This window comes from Bicyclus anynana, chromosome 11 (genome assembly GCF_947172395.1).
Source record: "Bicyclus anynana chromosome 11, ilBicAnyn1.1, whole genome shotgun sequence".
In the NCBI taxonomy this organism is placed as follows: domain Eukaryota; kingdom Metazoa; phylum Arthropoda; class Insecta; order Lepidoptera; family Nymphalidae; genus Bicyclus; species Bicyclus anynana.
The window spans coordinates 3,506,925-3,533,156 of NC_069093.1; the positions used below are offsets into that span (position 1 = coordinate 3,506,925).

A 26,232-nucleotide genomic window follows, 5' to 3' on the forward strand; every position below is an offset into this window, starting at 1 on the left:
CTGGAGCATTTGCCTGGATCCGAATTGAACGAACTCCAACAAATTGTAGGTAGGTATTTGTTGTGTTACACAGCAGGCGATGGAGCGAGCTATGCTTGGGGTTTCTCTGCGTGATCGAATCAGAAATGAGGAGATCCGCAGAAGAACCAAAGTCACTGATATAGCGAGTCGCGAAGCTGAAGTGGCAATGTGCAGGCCACATAGTTCAAAGAGCCGATGGACGTTGGGGTCCCAAGGTGCTGCGCACCGGAAAGCACAGTGTTGGTCGACCCCCCACTAGGTGGACCGAAGACATCAAGCGGGTTGCAGGGAGCCGCTGGATGCTGGCGGCTCGAGACCGTTTCGTTTGGAAGTCCATGCAAGAGGCCTATGTCCAGCCGTGGACGTCCATCGGCTGATAATGATTATCCCGGTACCCACGGAGTTTGTGAAAAACAGAAGTTCACGCAAAGAGAGTTGCGGGCTGTTCACTTATCCTAATAATATTATAAACGCGAAAGTTTATATGGATGTTTGTTACTCTTTCTACAAAATTATTATTTATTATATATCTAAATCAATTTAGCTGAGATTTGAAATTGAAATAGATTTTACTCTGGATTAACACAGGCTACTTTTCATCCCGGAAAATCCCCTCATCATCCCATGGTTCCCGAGGGATTTGTCATTTGTGAAAAACTAAAAGTCCGCTCGTATTTTATAACATTCAGTTTCAATTTAGCACAAAAACCGAAAATGAAATTTTCACACGCTGTGTGCTTTCAAATGACCGGAGTGAGAGGAGCATGCATACCTATACACATCGATCGTAGATCGTTAGATCTCAAAGCGTCGCGGAATTGTCATTGGCTTCGCACATTGAATACGTCATCACTCGTAACACATTTCTCTCTATTCATGTTGTGGGTCGTGTTTTTACTTCTTCTTTTACTACTTCCAAAATGAACACGAAGGCATCATTAAAGGATTAAAACAAAAAATAAAACAGTAAATATTTTTTTAAGTCCACGTCCACTCACAGCATGCGCTTGTTACGTACTAAGATAAGATGTGCGTGCACGTCTTTGAGTATCAGTTATGACATAAAATTGTGCGATCTTTAGTATGACCCATCCAACGATTTATATCGATGCCTATAGGTACACAAGAGAAAACTCAGGGTCTTACAAGAAAATAAAAAGAAATAAAATTGGACGAATTTATTAACACCTATAAACATATTTTATTCGTAATGACTTTTATAACCTTTAGGTTCACTTATATTTTTTTAAATAATAGCTAAAGTAAAGCCAGGCGGGCTAATTAATAGGTAAATAATAAGACTAATACGTAAACAACACTTAATAGTAAGTAACAATGACGTCATTATGTTACTATTATCCGTCGATTACTGCCTCATTGGTCCGGTGGTTAGCTAGTTCAGCTACGAACAATGAGGTCCAGGGTTCGAATCCCGGGTCAGGCCAACAAAAACAAATTGGGATTTTTCTTACAAGGAAAATCTTAATAGCAGCCTGAAGTTGGGAAGTTGGCGGTGTTAGTACACCCCCGTGCTTCGGAGAGCACGTAAAGCCGTCGGTCCTGCGCCTGATCTCTCACCGGACGTGTCGGTCTGCCGTCCCATCGGATTTCGAGAGTGAGGGAAGAGAGAGTGCACCTGTGCTTGCGCATACACTTGTGCACTATAATATCTCCTGCGTACATGGCTAATCTCACCATGAGATTAGCCGCCGTGACCGAAAAAAAAAAAAGTCGGTCGGGAGCATATTATTATTATTATTATTATTATTATCCGTCGAATATGGAATTTACAGGCGATAATAATAATTAATTACGTAACAAAAACTATAGCACTTTAAAAATCATACCTACTTAATTTAACAAGTCTTTAAGAATATCGATTAAAAAAATAGCTATAATTTTTTTTGAGCGATACAAACATAAATTCGGTTAATCTATTTCCTAAACACGTGAATATGATTCATTGTTACTTTATGTTTACGTTATCACAGGCGTCGAGGGGCGCTACAATAACTTTTTACATTGCATCACTTGCTTGTAGAAATTACTAATTAAAGTGTTTTTCAGATAGCATGGGTACGGTGCATAGCTGGGCACCGTTAATCAAATAGTTAACTTCGTTAATCGTTAATCCGCTACAAAAAAAGTTAGCTTCGTTAAACGTTAAAGCGTTACATTCCGGAAAAATTAACGCAAGTTAACGTTAATCGTTAATCCGTTAATATGACTGTGTAATATTACATTTTTATATCATTGTGTGAGATCACCATTGGAAAAATAATGATGAGCACTGGGGAAAAGTGTAATTTGTTTTTGTTGATTTTATCTATATTTAACATAAATATAGCAATTTGTTGATTTCTTTGAAAAAAATATCATTCATCATTTCTTACTTCTCTGAACCTGTTTTTCGCGTCGCGCGGTAAATAGTAGGCATTGGATTAACAATTAACGGACTTCTGCATATTAACGGAAACATTTTTAAAAGTTAACTAACCGTTAACATTTATAAAAGTTAACTTAAAAGTTAATCCGTTAATCAAAATGTTAACTTCGTTAATTAACGATTAACGTATTAACGAGTTAATGCCCAGCTATGGTACGGTGACAGTCGCCTGTATTACGTTTATAATACGTACTATTATCGTGAATAGCGGCAAACTTTCAAGAGTGAAACGACCCGTCACCCGCACCATCCTACATGAAACGAACTGTAGCCCTATACATTTTTCATGCAACATGTCTTCTGACGGCAGAACAGGAAAATTGCTATAAATAATTTTGAAAAACTTAATATGAATAATATAAAAGTAAAATCAAGTGTTCTGTTGCGAATATAGTTTTACCCATAATTTGTTTACAAATAAAAATTAGTAAACCATGTTAAAAATCGGTTAATCTATTTTCCTGATCTGTGAATCACATGTGAATCATATTTGCTATATCTACTGTTGAATATAAATTATTAATTAATTTAATAATATACATTAATATAAGAGGAGTATAAAAAATATCTTAATGTGACTCGTTTTAACTTTTTTTCACAAAACCATTTTTGTTTTTATATTTGGCCAATTAAGGAAATTCCGATACTAAATTGAAATATCAATAGACCTAAGTATTATTAAGCCAGAACTTGATTTTATCTAATATAATATAGGAACTAAACGATAAGTTAGCATTTAATGTTAAGTAACAATGCAGTAGGTATGTGGTTACTGACCAGGACTTCTAGCCATGTGGCACGGCGATTCTCTTTCTACAAACGCTAACGCTTCGAAAACTAACAAAATGTCTATGAATGACAGATCCGACAACTAGATCACGTGAGCTGTCGATAGCAAATATAATTCCGATACAATTTTTAATTTTCGAAGCGTTAGCGTTTGTAGTAAGAGAATCGACGTGCTACATGGCTAGAGGACCAGTGTTTATAGCTGCAACTCGTTTATTCGACATTGTTAAATAATACACTAGCTTGGCAAATTTTATTAAAGTTCGTTCCCGATAGTCCGCGCGGGCCGGGGGGCGTGTAGCGATGAATGAAAAACCCACGACTGATGCACCTCACTTCCCCGCACGCACGATTTAACACCCGCGCAGTCTTTCCCCCCGTCGCCCGCATATCATGGGAGTGTCATCAATGAACTTGCCAAGCTGTAAACTACGTCAATTGGTACTGGTGACGTCATTTACTCTACGAAAAAAAGTTGAACTAACAAAATATGAATAAAAATATATAATCTACTATAGATATAGAGAGACCCTTCGATAAAATATAATATGTTTATACTAAAACAATATATTTTTTTATAATATTATTGTAGCAAAAATAATATATAGAAATATAATTTCAAGAAAAAATTACATTTTCGTTATTTTATTATGGTAATTAAAAATATATATTTTTTTTAATTACTTTCAACATATCCATTTCTTGATAATGTTGTCATTGTAATTTAAGTAAGTAATAATGTAGTGTTTTTCAGATAGCATGGTGACACTTTGACAGTTGCCTTATGACGTCCATAATACGTACTACTATCGCGAAACGCGTCCAACTTTCAAGAGTAAAACAAACTGTCACCCGCACCATGCTATACGAAACTAACTGTAGCAGAATATCAATGGACAAATAAATTAAGCCATTTAAAGCAAATTTATAACTTTTAGCTTCTTGAATCACAACATGTTTGTGGTCATCGGGAAGTTGAAAATTATTACGTCTATGTCACTCGTATACGTAACTTGTGGCGTGCACAGTCACACACATTCAGGTAGGGTAAGCAGGAGATAATAATTCTTAAGGACTAACATCTATGAATAATACACTGAATACAACAATAATATCAACAACTGACATATAAAGCAGTCACATCTTTATAATCTTTTGCATAAATATATGGTTCTACCCACAGATTAAGAATAATAGGCAGATGGAGCGTACGGAACACTTAGACCTTGACTACAATCTCACCTGATGGTAAGTGATGATGCAGTCTAAGATGAAAGTGGGCTTGTTAGGAGGAGGATGAAAATCCAAACTACTGTTCGGTTTCTACACGACATCGTACAGGAACGCTAAATCGCTTGGCAGTACGTTTTTGTCGGTAGGGTGGTAACTAGCCACGGCCGAAGCCTCCTACCAGACAGACCTGGACCAATTAAGAAAATCTCAATCGACCCAGCCGGGGATCGAACCCAGGACCTCCGCTTTGTAAATCCACCGCGCATACCACTGCGCCACGGAGGCCGTCAAATCAACGTATCGAACACGACGGTGTCGTAGCCGCTCCAAATACACAATTCAAAAACGAATACATTCTTTCTATTCTTTTTTTTTTCTATTCTTTACAAGTTAGCCCTTGACTGCAATCTCACCTGATGGTAAGTGATGATGCAGTCTAAGATGAAAGTGGGCTAACTTGTTAGGAGGAGGATGAAAATCCAAACTCCTATTCGGTTTCTACACGACATCGTACCGGAACGCTAAATCGCTTGGCAGTACGTCTTTGTCGGTAGGGTGGTAACTAGCCACGGCCGAAGCCTCCCACCAGACAGACCTTGACCAATTAAGAAAATCTCAATCGACCCAGCCGGGGATCGAACCCAAGACCTCCGCTTTGTAAATCCACCGCGCATACCACTGCGCCACGGAGGCCGTCAAATCAACGTATCGAATCGTAATGTATCGAACACGATGGTGTCGTAGCCGCTCCAAATACAAAATTCAAAAACGAATACATTCTCGAGTCAGTACGTCACGAAGCGTCGCATCAGTAATTTTTAATATTATTCAAGAAAAAGTCTATTTTGTTAATTATTATAAAAAATGTTCACAAAAGGTAAAGAAATAGGATGGAGTATTTTTTTTATTGGTATTGATTATTATATTAATTTACGTAACAGTTGTTAGTTTTTAATTTTGAAATACAAATTATGAAAAAAGTTTGTATATGGGTTTGACCGGCTTCACTATGCTGCTTGTAAATACTCACTCTGTATCATCGTTACTCTGTGGTTCTATCAAATTTTTATGCAAAAAATTGCTACAAATTTTATCTCACAGTTAATTAAATATTCTAACGATTTAGGGTAATTTATAATTACTATTATAAATAAAATAGACAGTAAATCATACTTTCTATAATTGTTTAGTATATGTCATAGCCAACCGCCTCGTCGCAGTATGCTCGACTAGTTTCTAATCCACATGGCACGCCGTTACATAAACACACTCATGACTAAGAGTCTCGTATGGGTTTGAAACTAGTAGGGTATAGACAATAATTATTACGTGAGTTTTAAGGCCGGTTTCATCACCTTGATAATCGTCGGTTAGTCTAACCGTAAGTTTAATCACTTTCTTTCCTTTATTACTAAATAGTGAACTCTCGCGAATTCGTCTGCGTGAAACTCTACCCTTTCCCTATCCTATCCCTGCCCTAAATATTCTATGTCCATCTCCTGGTTTTAAGCTACCTCTCCACCAATTTTCAGCTAAATCGGTCCAGTCGTTCTTGAGTTATAAGTATGAGGAATATGGGGATAAAATATAGCCTATAGCACTCGGGGATAGTGTAGCTTCCCAACAGTGAAAGAATTTTTAAATCGGTTCAGTAGTTTCAGCGTCTATCCAATGCAAAGAAACAAACGATGGAATAATTAGAATAGATCATTGGTTCCTAAAGTGGTCTAGGTGGACCTCCAAGGGTCCACGGGATACTCAACAGGAGTCTACGCTATCGTAACAAAAAAAATGGCGGTTCACGGTTTGTAAGCGGGGGTCTATGAAATTTTATTTAGTTTCATACTGAATGGGGCGTTTTCTAAATAAAACAAGTGAGATTTTTTCGATTCCTTGTGCTGTAGTACCTAAATGATAAATGTAAAGTTTTTTGATTGGCCAACTTTGCTTTTATATATCCACTCACAATAATATATAATACATAAATAAATTAATTCAGCAATCAATTCTCACTTTTATTCGGAAACTAATAATTTTGTTATTAATTTGATAGGAACTGAGCCGCAATGCAAATTTCCATTGTTAGATAGATCTATATATTTGTCTTTTGTTTGGGTCTACCGGAAGCAGCTAGACTTCGAAAGTGGTCTATGAGAAAAAAAAATTAGAGAACCTCTGGTATAGATGACAAGACATGTTAATAGCCCATGTGGTGGAACCGACCCTAAGTAGTGTTTAATATTTATTATTACATATCATACATGTATGTGACTATTTGTTTAGAGAGAGTGAATTAAGTAAAAAAAAATATATCTTCTTCCAAAAAAATATATACACAAACAAAATAATAAACGCACTTATTACAAAGTGATTGAGTAGAATTAAATGAATGATTAAGTCTCAGGGCAGTGCTCTTTACTTTATATTTTGAGTATTTGTCAGTTGAATTAATTTTTGAATTTTTTTTTTGCAAACAGGTAAAATAAGTTGCAAATAAATTGCAAAAAAATATTTTTTTAATAAAGGAGACCACCATTACAGAAAACAAATAATGGAAGTTAAACATCTTATTTTATAATAAATCAAAATCACCAAAATTAATTTGAATTAACAGTTGTTAATATTTTATGAAATGTGTGTTTTTGTTGAAAACGTGCATTTTATAATGTAGGTACTTATGCTGATGTATTGATTATGCAACTTTCAATGAAACTGAAATTAAAACAAGTTGAAACTGATATTATTATTTAATTATTGACGCAAATTTGGACATTGTAAAGTAACATTTATTAAATCTAGACCCAGCAATGAATAAAAAACGGTCGGTCTTCTTTCAATAATATATGTTGGTGAAAACGGGATGATTTTACTCTGACCCCCATATTCATAAACACGTAATTAAAAATCAATTTTCTTTAACGTAAACTGAACTTAATCACTACTGTTTAAAGTTCACTTTACTTTGTTCTCAGTCACGGCTTTATTTACAAATTTGTATTAGGAATGTAATTTTGGTTGACATTTATATTGTTGTATTTACGGTACGACAACTTGAACAGAGGCGCTGTTGTCGTAAACCACCTCGGGTTTGTTGTACTGGAGGACATCGGGCATGGCGACGACGAGCTGCTCGCCGATGCTGAAGCCCTGGTTGTCCAGCAGGTCGATGTTTATTTCGTCAAACACTCGCTCCCTGTAAACAACACAAACAAATCTTAATATACAGGGTGCTCGCGAGTATTTCCCATAACTACAAGGTGTTGAGGAGTCCACTTACAAGAGCTGCATAGCTTTTTTTTTCTAGCTAAAAGCTACCTTTTTATGTTTTCATTCAAAGTAATTCAAATAATTCCGACTAACACACGCCTTTAGGTAAAATGATGATAGTACTAGACTACTAGATAGTTGCAACTGGCGTTAGCTACATCGTGATGTTTATCAATGAATAAGTTTCGCTACGTCGTATATGGGACACATTTTAAGATCTATTTACAAAAGAAATATTATTTACTCCGAAAATATTCAATTTAGAGCGCTTACATTCCTTGGAGATATTTAATTAATTTCTACTACTGCCTGCAGACAAAGGTAATGCCACCGTTATTGTGGATACGGATGCTTATGAAAATAAGATTAACCATTTGTTATCGGATACCACTACATATAAAAAACTAAATGTTCCGCTGGATGCTGGCGGCTCGAGACAGTTTTGTTTGGAAGTCCATGCAAGAGGCCTATGTCCGGTTAATGATGATACTGATGATTTACATGAAATGCATCGATCTAGTGTACTTACATGATGCGCGCATCAAACACTTTCTCGAGGATCATCTTGGTGAGCAGCTCCTTGACGGCGAGCCACTGGTGCGAGTCGCCGGTCTTGGCGCCCACGCCGGCGAGCGTGCAGCGGACGGCCTGCGCCGGCAGACGACAGAACCGGGGCTCCAGCTCGCGCACCTCGTCCTCTCGCACGCACATCACATTGCCGAAGTCAATGTACACCACCTTCAAAATTCATTTATATTCAAGTAGGCTCAGTTTACAAGCATTTTTGACACGTCAGTTGACTATTTGTAAAGATTCTACCACCGGATCGCAAGGCAGATTCTGCTGAAAAGAAACTGGCAACAAATTCAACAGTTGCTCTTTTAAAAAAATCATACAATTTTATAATATACAATTGATTGCCGAAGTCAATGTACACCACCTTCAAAATTCATTTATTTCAAGTAGGCTCAGTTTACAAGCACTTTTGACACGTCAGTTGACTATTTGTAAAGATTCTACCAACGGTTCGGAAGTCAGATTTTGCTGAGAAGAAACTGGCAAGAAACTCAACAGTTGCTCTTTTAAAAAAAATCATACAATTTTATAATAACATTACAATTTCTTATAGTTTTACTTCCTGTGTGAAGGTGGAAGCTGATCTAACGGCCTCCAAGCATCTTTATCATTAAGGAACTCGTCAATAGTGTAGTAACCTCGACTAAGCAAATGTTTTTTAAACACATTGCTTAAAGCTATGCATTGGCAGGTTCATCACAGTCTTGGGGATCTTATTTTACTTACATGATGCGCGCAAGCTCTGAGCGGCGACAGGGTGTTTAACACATACCTGTTTGCAATAGGGAAATCTCCTACCGAAAAATGATATTTCTGTGGACTTCCTCTCCACAGAAATATCATTTTTCGATAGGAGATTTCCCGACACTCAGCGACATGCCTTATTCGACCTGAGAATGGTGGGGCACAGGGAGAGTAGTAAGTATAGAGTATAGCCACGTGGACTGATAGGCTACTCGCCTGCTGTACAAAACTAAGAAGATTTTTTGCATATAGGTAGTTTAGATGCCTTGAAACTCTAATCACATTCTTATTTGTGAAAATAATCTCAGAATTGTAATATTATTATAAAACAAAATTGTATTTTTATCACGTCACTGCAAACGCCAATCATAAACTGTAACGTCGTTCGCTACAAGGCATCGGTTTGTGATTGGCGCTTGCGGTGACGTGATATAATCACATTTTGTAATCACATCACTGCAAACGCCAATCACGCTGTTATCTCTATGAATGACGTCACTTGCTAATGTGTTGTGTTTCGGCGGCAGAAATTTTATGTAGATATTTTTTCATTTATATTCAATTTATTATTTACTGGTTATTATTGACGGGACTAAATAAAATATAGCTTATAATACTTCCATAATTCATTTTAAACACTGTTTCTAAAAGAGCAAGTAGCCTATTGCACGTATGCTGTCCAGCGAAGTCGAGTGGCAGCTATACGGACGAATGCTCCGAAATATAATGATGAGAAGGGAAAAAAGGGAAAAAGGAAGATAAAAAGAAAAGATAAATTCAGAGGCAGTTGGCACGATGTAATGCCACGCAGTTCCGTGCTAACTCTGAAGATTAATTAAAAAAAATAAAATCCCCATTCTGTTGGCTATGGTAGTGTAGTTACTATGTGCGCTGTGTTGGGCAAGCTGGCTAGGGTTTAGAAACTCCTTGATAATCAATTAACACTCCCCTTATCCATACGTGTTGTAACTCTTTGCCTAGCTAAAGATGTCCGAAATTGGGCCCACATTTCATAAAGATACAGAAATGAAAAACATACTAAAAATCTTGTACAGTTTACTAGATTACTCCGTTAGAATCTTAGCCAAAATAATATTCGCTAACATGGGAATAATTGTGATTTCATTATTTTCACACCAATCGTAGTGATTTGTATCCTGTGTGATATGAGGGGTCAGCTGGGTGTGACAGTTCAAACGAAAACTTTAATGTATTTATAACATTTACATCCAATTTGAATATCACTTACAAAGAAAGATAAAACCACATCAGTTTTACACAAATCCCGCGGGAACCATAATTTTTTCCAGGATGAAAGTAGCCTATGTGTTAATCCAGAGTAAAATCTATTTCCATTCCCAATTTTAGCCAAATCGCTTCAGAAGCTGCAGCGTAAAAGAGGAACAAACATACTTACACACACACAAACTTTCGCCTTTATAATATTAGTGTGATAGTGTGATGTGATGTGATAGTGTGATGTGTGTGGATACGTACTCTTACCTCAAGATCGTGGTCAGGAATGCTGCAGGAACGAACCTTGGCCCGGTACCACTGGTTGTCCGGGGGGTACAGGGCTGCTACCAGCTCGCCAGGCGCCGGGTACGTCTTGTATAACAAAATGCACGATTCATTATTGTCTCCAAAGAGGAAAAAATCTTTTTAATTGTGATCTTACAACGTACAACTTCAATTTTTTTTTTTAAGTTTTTAATAGTGTTTTGTATATTTTGTATGTACCTATAACATTAATAAAAATTAAAAAAAAAGAAGAAATGAATAAATGTGAGTTAATAAAACTTTAATTACAATAACTGCTTCAATTTATTATATGACAGCACCGCTGAGGCTGAGAGCTTTTGTCAAATCCGTGAGTCAAAAATAGTGTGATTTTGGTTAAACAGGTATTTTTCATACACAATTAAGCGTGCCGTGCAATGTGTCAACTTGTCTGTGTTGCATATTAATATTTGCGGAGGTAAAGAACCTCCGCAAATATTAATATGAGGAGATAGAAAAGGATATCTGGTTATTTGCACTTACTTGGTCACCACATTAAAATCAAATTAAGTTTTAGAATTATTAAAATATAGCGATAGCTAGCGAATTAGGTTGTATCTGTAAGGCTAGCTTTAAGTTAATATAATAAAAAAATAAATATAATCATGTAAATGTTATGAAAACGGCTTAAGGCTGCCTGTCCACCGGAGCGGAGTTGCAGACTATGTTAAATAAACAAATGTTAGATTTATTTAACCCCGCTCCGTTTTTCCGCTCCCATTACCGGTTTTATATGAATTTTTAAACTAGCTCGCAAGTCTTAATAGGTGCTGTCCACTTAAGAGGAGCGGAGATTTTGTGTAATCTTATTGGTTAATATTTCTCCGTTTCTCGGCTCCGCTGCCTCGCTCCGCTTTGGTGGACTGGCAGGCTAATGTTGTGAAAAACAGCGGTTAATACCCTGAGAGGTTTGTATGACGTCCGGGCGGATTGGCTGTTCATGGCCAATATGAGATCTTTCAATGTCGTCGGCGGTAGAAGGACACCGAATTGCGGTTTGGGCTCGTTTTCTGGAAGAAAAGTACAACAAAGTTTTTTTATGCTGCTAACATTAAGATCTTTATAATATTAGTATAGACAGATAACCTCCAACCCTACCTGACACAAGCACTCAGCAAATCGAGCAGCGATACACCAGAGAGGGGGGGAGGGGGGGGGGTCCATATAATTTCCACTAGCATTTGGGTTCCTAGCAGTGCACTATACGAGTTAAGATACTCACTGTTAATGTTGTTGTCGGGGAACTGCACGTAGAAGGACTTGTAGTGCACGACGCACACGACGAGGACTCTGCAAATGGTGCCGGGCTCCGGCAGCGAGAGGGGGGCGCAGTTACGCCCTGTCACAGGTATTCGATCTAAAGTCCAGCCATCTATTAATATATAACGACAAAACAAATAAATTAACAAAAAAAAATCAAATCAATGTACTCGTAGGATCAATATATTTGGGGCGTTTTTCAGGGATCTGTGGCAGTGTCGCAAATATGCCTATCTATATATAAGTAATATATAAATAAAATATATATATATAAGTAATGATCGCAGATACACCGTTACTTTTAGAAAATTGCTTTACTATTAGCATACTCTTAATTTATATACAAAAGGGATGATGACAGTTTTTTAAAACTATACTAATATTATAAAGAGGTAAAGTTTGTAAGTTTGTAAGTTTGTCACATTTTTCAAATGGGGTAATCTTCGGAACTACTGGTCCGATTTTAAAAATTCTTTCACCAGTAGAATGCTACATTATCGAGGAGTGCTATAGGCTATATTTTATATTGGTATCATATATATTAGCCGAATTATCACAGTTTTTGTCATACAGGTCGGACTGAAAATCCTCTTAAACAGACTTATTCGCATGCGCTGCCTTAACTATTGTGTAAAATTGAAATTAATGTATGGAGACTTTATGTATCTTTAAAAGTTCTACAAAAAAGTCCGCGACACCATATATCTATCTTCTATATATTAGCAGATATAGTACCTTTTGTGTTTTAAAAATTATTAATTTTATATACTTAGGTTTACGTCATTATTTATACACCTAAACTTTAATCCTTATTAAAATAAATTATTTAATAATCACAAGGATATTATGGAGATAAGATTTGCCCTTTACAGTATGTTAATTACTTAAATAGTTTCGGAGATAATACAAAATTTCTAAAACACGCAGAAATTCCGCTATATGACGCCCCGCGCTTTCATTTATGTAGTTCCCGTTCCCGTGTGAATATGGGGATCAAACATAGCCTATGACACTTGCAAATAACGTAGCTTTCTATTGGTAAAACAATTTTCCAAATCGGTCCAGTAGATCCAGAGATTACCTCCTACAACCACACAAACTTTACCTCTTTATATTATTAGCATAGAAGTCTCTATTTCCCTTGGTCATACCACCACTCTCGAAGGACTGGACCGATTTTGTTAAGAGAAGGAGTAAGATAGAGAAGTTATAGAGTAGGGTACGGGTACGGGTAGGGAAGCGTAGGGGTAGGGTAGGGGTAGGGCTGGGGTAGGGTAGGGGTAGAGGTAGGGTAGGGGTAGGGTAGAGGTACGGGTAGGTTTAGGGCCGGGTTTAGGGTAGTGGTAGGGTAGGGGTAGAGGTAGGGTAGGGGTAGAGGTAGGGTAGGGGTAGAGATAGGGTAGTGGTAGAGTAGAGGTACGGGTAGGATAGGGAAATGGTAGGGTAGGGGTAGGATAGGCGTGAGATAGGGGTACGGGTGGGATAGGGGTAGGAAAGGGATAGGGTACGGGGAGGGTAGAGGTAGGATGGGGGTAGGGTGTAGGTAAGGTAGAGGTAGGTTTGGGGTAGGGTAGGGGTAGGGTAGATGTAGGTTTAGGGTAGGGTAGGGTTGGGGTAGTGTTAGGGTAGGGTAGGGGTAGGGTAGGGGTAGGGTAGGGGTAGTAGTAAAGTTGACATCGAAATTTACGCGGACGAAGTCGCGGGGGTCCGCTAGTTGTATACATATAAATTAAGAGTATGCTAATAGTAAAGCAATCTTGTAAAAGTAACAGGGTATCTGCGATCATTACTTTCATCATTCATGTCATTTGCAGCACAGCCAAGGATCCCTGAAAAATGCCCCATACAAAATGATACGAATGAATGACATCGTAGGTACATAATGATCGTTAGATTTCATTGCCAACAGCTTCACAGAACAAAAAAAAAGATTTGTTTGATTTGGGCGTTTAAACAAAATTACTAATATCTTTGTTATTTGTGAATTTACGTTTATTTATGTAAGGAAGCTAAAACTGTACGAATTTTCATTTTATAATCTTCTTTATTTTGCAAATATCCAGACAATCTTCGCATAAATTAGTTAACATTGACCTTATTTACCCGAATCATAAAAATCAATATATTGAAACCTAGTCATCATCCCCATTAAAAAAAACTGTCATCATCCCTAAAACAACTCATTTACAAAATATTAATTTGCTTAATCTGCTGCTCGACCGAGTATTTACTTACCAGGATGCATCATGACATGTCTTTTTTTACAGCGCGCACCTTTGAAGCAGGTTTTCTCCGGCCCGCCCTTGTAATGTTTGCAGATGTCCTTTTCGTCGCGGTTGTGGTAGCCCTTATAAATAAGAAAAATAAGTGTCATTGATTTTAATGACGACGAAGTCGCGGGCGTCTGCTAGTCAACATCATTATCATAATCATCATCGTCGTAATCATTATCATCTTTAGCCGATATACACTAAAAAAAAAAAAACATAGGCCTCTTGTATAGATTTCTATGACGATATTGAAATTGGTGAAATAAGAGACCCTTTACGAGCATAAATTTAAATTTAATAAACATTTCATAAGAGTTTATATCTAGCAACTCTACAGTTGCATTCTGAAAGCATGCAACATTTAATATTTCAATTATTTTAGGTATATTATATTAACTAGTGTACGTTTTTTTTAATTAACCAATAGGAGACACGGAAAGAAGATTAAATTAAATAAAAAAATAATAATTTAATACTGTTCAGCCGCCATTTAACTAGTCAACCTATTTACAATGTGTCACTGTGATCATTTATTTCATAGCACCAATGAATAACAGATGAAGGTATATACAGGATGTCCCGTAATTAATGAATAAAACGCAAACGATAGATACACCACCTAATTATCTGAAACTAATTTGAATAGTTTTCCAAAAATCCCTAGGATGACCAAGTTATATTTTTTGGCGGATTTTTCAATTTTTTTTCTTGAATAAGTTTTATCAATGCTGTAGCTGCTGTAATTATGATTTTAAAGAACTGATTTTTGTTAAATAATACCTACGAAATAAATTATCAACGTCCTTTAATACTATTTTTATAAATAATATTTTATTTGTTTTGTAGAAGAAGCTGTGAGTGCAATAATTATTTTTCTTTCATTAAGATGATACGTTTAAAAAAAATGTCCTGTAAAAAAATGTATGGGACTGAAGTGTACCATCATTTTAAAAACTTGTACACTTATCTAGAGATTTTAGGAAAACAATTCAAATTAGTTTTAGATAATTAGGTGGTGTATCTACCATTTGTGTTTTATCCATTAACTTCGGGACACCCTGTATTTTTACTGCAGGATCTTAGACTATAATAAAAGTATTTTTTTTTAAATAATAATGTTGTATCTACCGCAACAGCGAGCAGCGGGTCGGTGTACTCTGGGTTGTCCTCGTCCTCGATCGGGTTCGGTTCGGTCCGCTTCGGGTTGTCCTCGACGTGGTTCTCTCGAGTTGGTTCATTCAACGTCACACTTTTCTTCGTCTTCGGTTTCTCTTTCTCCTTGTGTTTGTCCACTACAAAATGACAATGCAAGAATTTTAGAATTGGAATTTCTGACGGCCTCCGTGGCCCAGTGGTATGTGTGGTGGATTTGCGAGACGGAGGTCCTGTGTTCGATACCCGGCTGGGCCGATAGAGGTCTCCTTAATTGTTCCTGGTCTGGCTGGTTGGAGGCTTCGGCTGAGGTTAGTTACCACGCTATCGACAAAGACGTTCCGAGAAGCGATTTAGCGTTCCGGTATGATGTCGTGTAGAAACTGAAAGGGGTGTGGATTTTCATCCTCCTCCTAACAAGTTAGCCCGCTTCCATCTAATATTGCACCATCACTTACCATCAGGTGAGATTGTAGTGAAGAATAAAAAAAAATCGACAGATATTTTTTTATATTTATAATTATCGGACCAAGCAAATTGCCCACTAGCACGCCTAGCATGCGTTAATGACATATTGTGTCATATGGGAGACGTAATATACATAAATAATATAAATAAATAACTTTAATTAGTTAATAATAAAAAAGCACGCTTTTAGCACGCACTAAAAATTACAAATAAATAAAAAGTCACGTGAACATTTTTTTCGTATTCCTGACATCAAACCCTTTCATTTGATATCCACATCACTGAGTTGGATTTCAAACAGCCAGTCCACTATCTTGGGGAGGCCGCCATATTGGATTTGTAATGACGTTTTTTAGCTAGTCATGTGTTATCGTCAGAACTCAGAGCGTGTGCGAAATTTCATATTAATCGAGGACAGAGAAGTGGGTCAAATTAAGATTCCAATTTATATAAACCGCTGTCTTGTAATAAGGGTCACTGTAGTACGAGTTGTTCTATACATTTATGTGCAATGAGACGAAGCCGAATGCTACAAAGGCTAATTACGTGCAGTGGCATACAATACTTTTTCCACTACCCTGATAAAAGAAATAAAAGAATTAACAAAATGTAGTAGAAAAATATACTTATACACTGCAGTGTATAATACACTTTATGTGTTTTATGTGTCTTAGTACCCATAAAACAAGCTATGGTTACTTTGGGGTTAAAGTATTTTTCAGATAGCATGGGTACGGTGACAGTCGCCTGTATGACGTTCATAATACGTACTATTATCGTGAATCGGCAAACTTTCTAGAGTGAAACGAACTGTCACCCGCACCATCCTACATGAAACGAACTGTAGATAGTGATGTATGTATTATTTACAGATATTATATGTAGATTTAAGTATATTAAAATTGTGTTGGCTTAGAAGTTTGATTTTTCCATAGATCTAAGGGACAGTTCATTTGAGTATTTGATATGAATTTCAGCTTGATACCTACACGCATTTCTGTGAAATATGGTTTTCACAGACAGACAGACAGACAGACAACGAAGTGATCCTATAAAGGATTTTTCTGTTTTTTTTTCCTTTTAAGGTTTGGAAAGTTAAAAACGAAATGTGCCTTTGATTTTGAAGACTTACACACAATATAAATAAATAATTTTAAATACCTAAACCTACACGCGTTTCTGAGAAATAGGGTTTTCACAGACAGACAGACAACAAAGTGATCCTATAAGGGTTTTTTCCGTTTTTTTTTTCCTTTTAAGGTTCGGAAATTTAAAAACGAAATGCCCTTGATTTTGAAGACTTACACAAACGCACATATCCAAATAGCGCCATAATATCGCTGAGCAACTCTCCCGATGCCAAAATTACGTAAGCACTCATTGATTCCGATGAACTGAAACAATATTTTGAATTTAAGTCACAGATTAAACAATAATAGGCAGATGGAGCGTACGGAACACGACAGTGTCGTAGCCGCTGCAAATACAAAATTAAAAAAAAATAAATAATAATATAGTCTCCGGGAAGGTTTTGAGGACCCAATAAATTAATTTTATCTATTTTTTTTTCTATATTATATTTCTCACTGAAAACTACAATAATTAACTACATAATTATTAAGGTATATATATATATATATATATATATATATATAATTATTAATTATGTTCTTAATATTAATTATTATTTAGTAACACTTCTTCTTGTTGTTTCCGCCCGCGTCAAGGAGACATGTGACATTTGTTTTTTTTAATGGGTTTCACCGGCTTCAGTACCTACGTTGCTTGTAAAGATATTTTTTTTTCAATCTAGTACAAAGATAATGATCAATTTAAGACCATTAAAAAAAAAGTGTCAACTAGCCTATTTTAGGGGTCTGCTACGAAATATATTAATGTGACTTACTTATCCTCTATTTTTATTTTGCACGGAACGTTGACAAAATCGTCCAGGAAAGAGTCCAAAGGTCCACTATCGCAACCCTGTATGTCTACCTGTGAATTAAATGTCACAAATTTAACAAAAGAAACAAATAAAGATCTCAAATATGTTTATTTTGAGTCAGCTATCTTCGTAGCATAACTAAAGTCAGAGGCCCGAGGCAAATTTATTTGACAGAAAAATTGTCACCGAGTAATTAATTTTATGGACTAAAAGCCATTTTTAATAACTATGGACGAGCGGTCTCACAGACTCATGTATATGAAGAAAATTTTTGGTTTTTTATGTTTGATATCCATTAAATTAAAGGATAATACCCAGTGTTAATTTTTTAATTGTATTGTAATTAAAATAATAACTTTTTAATTAGTACATATTTCCTAACTAGCTCCGCGACTTCGTCTGCGTGGAATTTAGTTTTTCACAAATCCATCGGGAACCATGGATTTTTCCGGGATAAAAAGTAGCCTATGTTATCCATGCATGTATGTTAATTCATGCTATAATATATCTCAATACCAAATTTCAGCTAATTCGGTTAAGTAGTCGAGGCGTGAAAGAGTAACAAACATTCATATCATTAAAATCATCAGTTTTCCCAAATCTCGGGAAACCATGGAATTTTTTCGGGATAAAAAGTAGCCTATGTGTTAATCCAGAGTAAAATCCATTTCCATTCCAAATTTTAGCAAAATCGCTTCAGTAGTATCGGCGTCAAAGAGTCAAACATCCCAACATCCATACAAACTTTCGCGTTTATAATATTAGTAGGATGAATTTGACCTTGAACGATAGCGAACGTTGAACGGTCCGCCAGACCGCGCATCCACGAGAGTGTTATAAAAAAAATAACGTCCATACTAAGGTTAATGAAGGCTAAAAGATTGAAAAAAGCCAAAGATACACCTATATTTACTTACCCCAGCGAAATGGCAGGTTCTTGCGAAGGGTGGTTTGCTACAGAACCTTGGCTCTAAAGGCTGTATATTACTCACAGAAGCGCTGCACTTCTCACCAACATCCACCAGATAAACATTGACGACAGTCACGTCGCTCTGTCAACAAGTTTTTTTTTTTAAATATTGACACTCAATTTAACATTGATATCACTCTTGACTTATTCAGCTACCATCATCATTAACAACCTCAGATCAATTATCTTTGGACTTGTCTCACACTCAAATTCACAAATAAAATTGTATAAACACGATAGATCGTGATCAATGATCATATACACCGTCAACCGCCGCCGAGAGCCGACTGCTGTCGGCGACGCCGTCGCCTGCCGCCGAGACGTCGCCGACTCCAGTCGACTGCGGCCATCGGTAGAGTTGCCGCTCGTGTAAATGAACCCTTAGAGTGTCTGTCTACCAGAGCGGAGTGAGTGAGCGTAGCAGAGAAACGGACTAATGCCGAGCGGAGTTCTGTACTGTGTCTGTCCACCGGAGAGGAGCTGCGGAGCGAAGTGAGAAGTAATGCGGAGCCGAGTTGCAGACGTGACTCCTCGCTCCGCTTACCGGTTTTATATGAATTTTTAAAATAGCTCGCAAGTCCCTGTCCACCTAAGAGGAGCGGAGATTTGTGCAATCCTATTGGTTAATATTTTTCCGTTTCTCGGCTTCGCTGCCCTGCTCCGCTTCTGTGTTCTTCAGCCTTAATGGGATAACGTGAAAGATATGATGATGATGATGATGACTCTTACCTCTGACAGTTGGATGATAAATGCTCTAAAATAGCATTGGTTCACTTGTGAATAGACAGCACAGTAAGGCATCGACATCAATTCATGCAGATTCAGCGCCTTCCGATTCTTACTGTAGTACTCATTCATTTCTGAAATCATCCTAAAAAAAAATTTTTTTAATGAATATTTTCCATACTTTTTTTAAATATGAGCAATATTCCCGTTCTCCTCAAATGAGTCATTTTCCTCTAAAGGTATTTTATTCCTCTAAGGGGAGATACAAATCGACCTAAGATCGTCAAACTAAAGTAAAAAAAAATATTATTGTTGTTTGCGATACAATCTACAGCCTCTTTTGATGAGTACTGTTTACCAACAAACAAATTAAAAGTGAGGGTATAAATCACTAGTCATTTCACACCTAATAATAAATATAATTAACTTGTTCTTAAATTAATGAAAATAAATAATAAGCTTAGAACAATTAGATATGAATAATATATTTTATAAAACATTTTATAAACAATCAATACATCATTTAAAATAAATAAGTTATGAAATGACATGCATTTTCTACCTTCATGTCTAATTTATTTGTTGGTAAACAGTATTCATCATGAAAGTATAGTTGTTATTTTTTATCGTAAGCGACATCACAAACGCCCAAAAAACGTAATAAAATTCCCTGAATAATTAAGACATAAATTATTGTAATGAAATAATCAAATTCCCAGTTCTATGTTAAGTTTCAATGTAATAACACTAAAAAACCTTACTTAGAAGATTCCAAAGAGACCTTACAGAGTTATGAACAAGGGCATATAAATAACAATATTGAGATACTTACTGGTGTGCATCGTTAAAGTCCTCTTCAATAATAACCCAGAAGCTAAGTCCGTCCATGTGCGTGATATTTGCCTTGTATGTACAGTCTTCTTGCAGCAGAGTTTGAGCCGGCAATTGACATTCTTGGATTGGTTGTGTCGGCTCTGGTATATTGTTTTTGGTTATGGCTGTAAATATAAATATTGTACTTTGAGAAAAGTGTAAATTAAGCAATATACACAGTGTCCTGTAATTAATGGATAAAACACAAATAGTAACCTAATTATCTAAAATTAATTTGAATAGTTTTATCCCTAGGGTGGTCAAGATCTATCTTTCTTTCAGATATCTCAAAATTTTCCATCTTAAATCAGTTTTTTTAATGCTGTATTTGTGGTGGGTCCAAATCTCCTCTCCTTCAAGGATTGTCTCCTTGTTCACCATTTAAATATGCTGATAACGATTATGACGAATTTATTTTGTAAAATGCTCTATTTCAAATTTTAAAGATCCCTGTATAATGAATTAAAATCCAGCAAGACCCTTCATGAAGTGAAAAGAAATATATATATTTCCAATAGCATAACAATAATATACGTATAACTATATAGTATATAGTCTGAATAGTAATTATCCATTTTATAGAATGCAAATTTATAAAAATCAAATAAATACTATAAGGACCTCATATGTAATTTGTAATATTTCATATTTTAAAAAGATACATATATTAATAACACATAAATTTTCATATTTGCCAAGATAGTAAAAATTACTATTGAGTAGACAAAAGAAACTTTTTCAAACAAGTGAGATGAAAAATATATTACCTCTGCCAATTACTTGTTCCGTTTCAGCTTTTGTGATTTTTATTGCCTCAAACTGTGATTTCGCGATATCTATTTTCTGGGCCTCTTCATATACACTTTCAGTTGAGCAAGAAGAACTCGAGAATGCAATCAAGGTGTTATCTTTAAGTATCTTCTTTTTCTTGGTTTTCTCTGCAGGAGCACCGTTGATGCAGGCCTTGGATGTTGATGGCTTCGGGTCTACAGGTGTATCCATTAGGTACACTGGTGTAGGAGTTAGAGGTGTTGATAGCTTGTGTGTCTTGTCAGAGGTTGGTGTTATAGATGTACTGACAGCATCTGTAGCGTCTGTTGAAAAAAAACAGCATGTCTGAGACTAGCTGACACGGCGCGGTTTCACCTGTCCTGTTTCCATAGGAATACAGTGTTAATATATAGCCTATAGCCTTCCTCGATAACTGGGCTATCTAACATTGAAAGAATTTTTAAATACAACCAGTAGTTCCTGAGATTAACATATTCAAACAAACAAACTCTTCAATTTTATAATATTAGTATTAAAAAAAAACTGTTTATTTCAGGCCATTGACCCATATAGTGTTAGTAATTATTAGCTTATTATCTATGTTAGTGCGAAATATAAAATACTAATACTAAAGCTAAAATTAATTTAAATATCTACCTCGCCTTACTGATGCACCGGGTACACATATGTATATGAGTGTGTACCCAGTGCCTCAATATGGGGCAGTTGAAATTGTCACATATTAAAATTAAGAGTATAAATCGCTAGTCATTTCACACTTAATAATAATTATTATAATTACAATGTTCTTCAATTAATGAAAATAAATTTGTTGAATAAGCTTAGAACCGTTAGATATAGTTATTATATTTTGAATAACATTTTATAAGCCAACAATACATAATCTATACTAATAAATCTGTAGAGAGGTCAATTCTGTACATGAAATATATTTCCTTATTAATATCTATATTATTTATATAGTTATCGATACTGATGCCAAAAATGCAATCAGTATAATTTTTGTCTGTCTGCCTGTTCTGTATAGAAACAAAAAGTACTCGAAAGATTTTAAAGGAACTTGGTACAATTATTCTTCACACTCCTGGGAAAGTTAAAGTATAATTTTCATCACGCTACAATCAATAGGAGCAAAGCAGTGAAGGGACATGTTGGGAAAACGGGAGAAGTTACTGAATTTCTTCAGCAATACTACTGTAAGGGCTGGATTAAAAGGTCTAAGGGCAGACGAAGTAGCGGGCGTCCGCTAGTTTAAAATAAATAAGTTAAGAAATGACATGCATTTTCTATATATTTTACATGCATTTTTTATATATTTTATGTCATAATCATTGAATCATAAAATGATAAATTGTATAAGCTATTACATGTTTTCTTTTTATCTGTTTGCTTGTAAATTAGGATTATACATAGTTTATTTAAATTTTTCATACACCAAATCATTATGGTAGAAAGTATCAGGGTCTAATTATATTTAAGCTATCTTTGTAAACCTGCTTTCTGATGATAAATAAATTATTAATATTACCTTCATATCTAATTTGTTTGTTGGTAAACAGTATGCATATGACTGCAGTATAGTCAGAAAAGTAAGAGTGGGTACTTTCAATGCCTCAGCAGGGAGAGACGAACCACAACCTCCTGGTGATAAGTTCCCTCTAATGACTGCAGCTTCATTGAATCCTTACCTATATTGTTCAGCGCAAGGTGGAAATCTGTCATAAGGTAGTTGTATTCAACCAACTGTTTCATACAGCTCACAAATTTGTCCTTCAGCTCTGATGGGTCACAATTCAACTGGTCTAGGAAACTTCGAGCCTGTAATAAAAGAGAATGTAACTCCCACAACTCCTTCTATCATTAAAAATAATGTAGCATATTCTTTTTTTAAAGTTTAATGTGTGTATTGTTGGCCTGCTTTTATATAAATCAAAATGAAAAATATAGAACGTTGAGATTTTCTTAATCTAAGTAGAATGAGAAGCATTGATATGATGCTTGAAATAAGTTTCCTACAAACATCAAACATGCTACAAAGCATCTTTAACTTTATGTTTTGACGGCCTCTGTGGCGCAGTGTTATGTGTGGTGGATTTACAAGACAGAGGTCCTAGGTTCGATCCCCGGCTGGGCCTATTGAGGTTTCTTAATTGGTCAGGTGGGAGGCTTCGGCCGTGGCTAGTTACCACCCTACCTGCAAAGACGTACCGCCAAGCGATTTAGCGTTCCGGTACTATGCCGTGTAGAAACCGAAAGGAGTGTGGGTTTTCATCCTCCTCCTGACAAGTTAGCCTGCTTCCGTCTTAGATTGCATCATCATTTGCCATCAGGTGAGATTGTAGTCAAGGGCTAACTTGTAAAGAATTAAAAAAAAAAGTATCGATCACTTACCTGTTGCTTTAATTTTTCTATGTCGAAAATAACATTATCACATTTTTCGTAAAATGCATTGAGGCAGCCCTCCATTTCCTGTCTTCGATGCATTGCCAAAGTGGCAAGATTTAAAAAACTCCTGAAACAGCGCAAAATTTTCACAATTACCTATTTGATGTCGTTTGTTTATGTCTACCAAACAATTTCATTTTTATTTCTCACATGGTATTCGTTTTATGATGCTTTATTGGCTCCAAATTATGGTGATAATGTTTTGTACACCATCTAGAGGGTAACTCATTACGTTAAAATGCCTTGGAACTTTTGAATAAGCTAAAGTTATATTCTTGATTTTATAACACACTTTTACCCAAAACCACCGCCTTTTGAAAACTTTGGTTTGATTTGAAGTACTGTCACTTGTCAGTACTGTCCAGTGTCAATGTCAAATTGTCAAGCTTGTCACATCGATAATTGCTTTGCCAACATCTATTCTCATATTCCCCCAAAATGCAAAGCGAAATTCCTTTATTCGGAAAGAAAATATCCCAAATCCACACTTTTATAAACAAAGGATAAACGTAAAATTGATTCTGTTTATATTTTATATTTATAAAGGCTTTTGCCATGATTATTATCTTACAATTCAAGATTTTTATGAATAATAATAATAATAATAAATAAATATAAACAAATATACTTAAACAATACACATCACTATCTAGCCCCAAAGTAAGCATACATAGTAGCTTGTGTTATGGGTGCTAAGATAGTTGATATTAAAATATTAATATACATATAAATACTTATATAATGTATAAATACAGACACTGGAAAACACTCATGCTCATCACATGGTTTTAATGATTTTACGAGTAAAAATACTCAACTATAAATACTTGAGTCTAATAATATTCATTGTGGTGTAAATTTTTTATCCGACTGCTACTTAAAACAGACCAGAAACACTAAATGTTTCTGGTCTGTTTTAAACCTTTAAATCTGTGTAGCTCCAAAAGTAATAATCGGGATACCCTGTTATTTCTACAAAATTGCTTTACTATACTCTTAATTTATATACAATTTAAAAACTGTCATCATAATTTATAAAAGTAATTAAAAAAAATCCCCATATTTTCCTCGCATGGATCCACAACATCAAGCAATCCACAACATTTCCCAATCGAGTTGAATTTCCCAGCGATTTGCTGCAATGGCAATGGCGTTGACAACACATTCATAAGTTTTTTTCTAATTAGCTTGAGGATTCAGCCTCGGACTCTGGGGTCCCAGTCCAGAAATAAGTTCTAATGAGTTTAATAGATTAATTTTATTTAATTAATGTATATATTTTCACAATAAAATATTTTAGTAACGGTAGTTAAATACCTAGCCTACTAAAATATTGCAATGTAAAAATATGAAATATATTATTTCAGTATCAAAAAAATAAAAAAATAAAAATTTTAATAAAAAAAATTCAACCGACTTCCAACTCAAAAAATAACTTTAACTAAAAAGCAAAAAATAACATCCTACCTATGTGCTACCTTCTGATCAGTTGGAAGGCGGTGCCAAGCCAGTGATGTTTTAATTAAATACGTTTAAACTACAAAGTTTCTGTTGTTATTCCAGAAACAGCTTTAATTAAAACACGACAATGGCTTGGCACCGCCTTCAAACTGATCAGAAGGTAGCACATAGGTAGGATGTTATTTTTTGCTTTTTAGTTAAAGTTATTTTTTGAGTTGGAAGTCGGTTGAATTTTTTTTATTAAAATTTTTATTTTTTTATTTTTAGTGTTAGTGCCATACCCATTGCGTGTGTACAGTCACAACCTATCTAAGTGGAAAGTTCTTATCAATACAAAATTATCAAGTCCAAACACAAGGTAGCTACTGTGAGCCGTCGAGGAGTTCTCTTCACTGTGCTTCGTCTTCATTACCAGCCCCTAATACAGTCGCAATCCATCTAGGTGGAAAGTTCTCATCAATACAAATTTATCAAGTCCAAACACAAGGTAGCTACTGTAAACCGTCGAGGAGTTCTCTTTACTGTCCCTCGTCTCCATCACCAGACCCTTAATACAGTCACAATCCGTCTAGGTGGTAAGTTCTCATCAATACAAATTTATCAAGTCCAAACACAAGGTAGCTACTGTGAACCGTCGAGGAGTTCTCTTCACTGTCCCTCGTCTTCATCACCAGACCCTTAATACAGTCACAATCCTTCTAGGTGGAAAGTTCTCATCAATACAAATTTATCAAGTCTAAACACAAGGTAGCTACTGTGAACCGTCGAGGAGTTCTCTTCACTGTCCCTCGTCTTCATCACCAGACCCTTAATACAGTCACAACCCATATAGGTGGAAAGTACTCATGAATACAAATTAATCAAGCCCAAACAAAAGGTGACTGCTGTAAATCCTTGACGAGTTCCATCGTCTGTGTTCCGGCTCCATCATCAGACCAACTCCAAACCTTCATAAAGTTGTAGTGGTTTAAAATACCTTATGGAAACACTAACAAACGTACTAGCCGTCTCTACAACTTTCGAAAGTTCCCCTCAATTTCTCCAGGATGCCATCATTAGATCCTGACATGAAAAAAATGGGACCACCCTGGAAGTAAACCCTACAAAACAAAAAAAGAATTTTCAAAATCGGTCCATAATTGACGGAATTATCGCTGGACATACATAAAAAAAAAAAAAAAAAACATACATACAGCCGAACGTAGAACCTCCTCCTTTTTGGAAGTCGGTTAAA

General features: G+C 35.8%; 1 protein-coding gene across 2 annotated transcripts; it reads right to left on the reverse strand.

The window, feature by feature from the left end:
• Nucleotides 1-1,184: 1,184 nt before the first annotated feature.
• LOC112055342 (uncharacterized) lies at nucleotides 1,185-23,866 on the reverse strand. Of its 2 annotated transcripts, XM_024095409.2 has the most exons (17): nucleotides 23,688-23,862; nucleotides 23,484-23,604; nucleotides 22,781-22,910; nucleotides 21,068-21,394; nucleotides 20,260-20,425; nucleotides 19,431-19,572; nucleotides 18,649-18,783; nucleotides 17,693-17,781; nucleotides 17,092-17,180; nucleotides 15,295-15,458; nucleotides 14,132-14,243; nucleotides 11,859-12,008; nucleotides 11,537-11,646; nucleotides 10,580-10,684; nucleotides 8,286-8,494; nucleotides 4,903-7,682; nucleotides 1,185-4,498 (listed from the first exon to the last, which is right to left on the reverse strand). In XM_024095409.2, coding segments are annotated over exons 1-16 (2,208 nt in total). In that variant the 5' UTR covers nucleotides 23,690-23,862; the 3' UTR covers nucleotides 1,185-4,498; nucleotides 4,903-7,525. The 2 variants fall into 2 exon arrangements, with proteins under 2 accessions (XP_023951177.2, XP_023951179.2); XM_024095411.2 differs by lacking the exons at nucleotides 1,185-4,498; nucleotides 4,903-7,682; nucleotides 8,286-8,494 and adding an exon at nucleotides 8,504-8,696 and having other exon boundaries at nucleotides 23,688-23,866.
• Nucleotides 23,867-26,232: the final 2,366 nt, after the last annotated feature.

Bases quoted from the DNA above. Each gene is read 5' to 3' on its own strand.
- LOC112055342 (XM_024095409.2), bottom strand. The intron at 17,782-18,648 runs GTAAGTAAATAT...TTTAATTCACAG, and splicing joins GAACCTGCCATTTCGCTGGG to GTAGACATACAGGGTTGCGA. The intron at 11,647-11,858 runs GTGAGTATCTTA...CTTTTCTTCCAG, and splicing joins CCCCGACAACAACATTAACA to AAAACGAGCCCAAACCGCAA.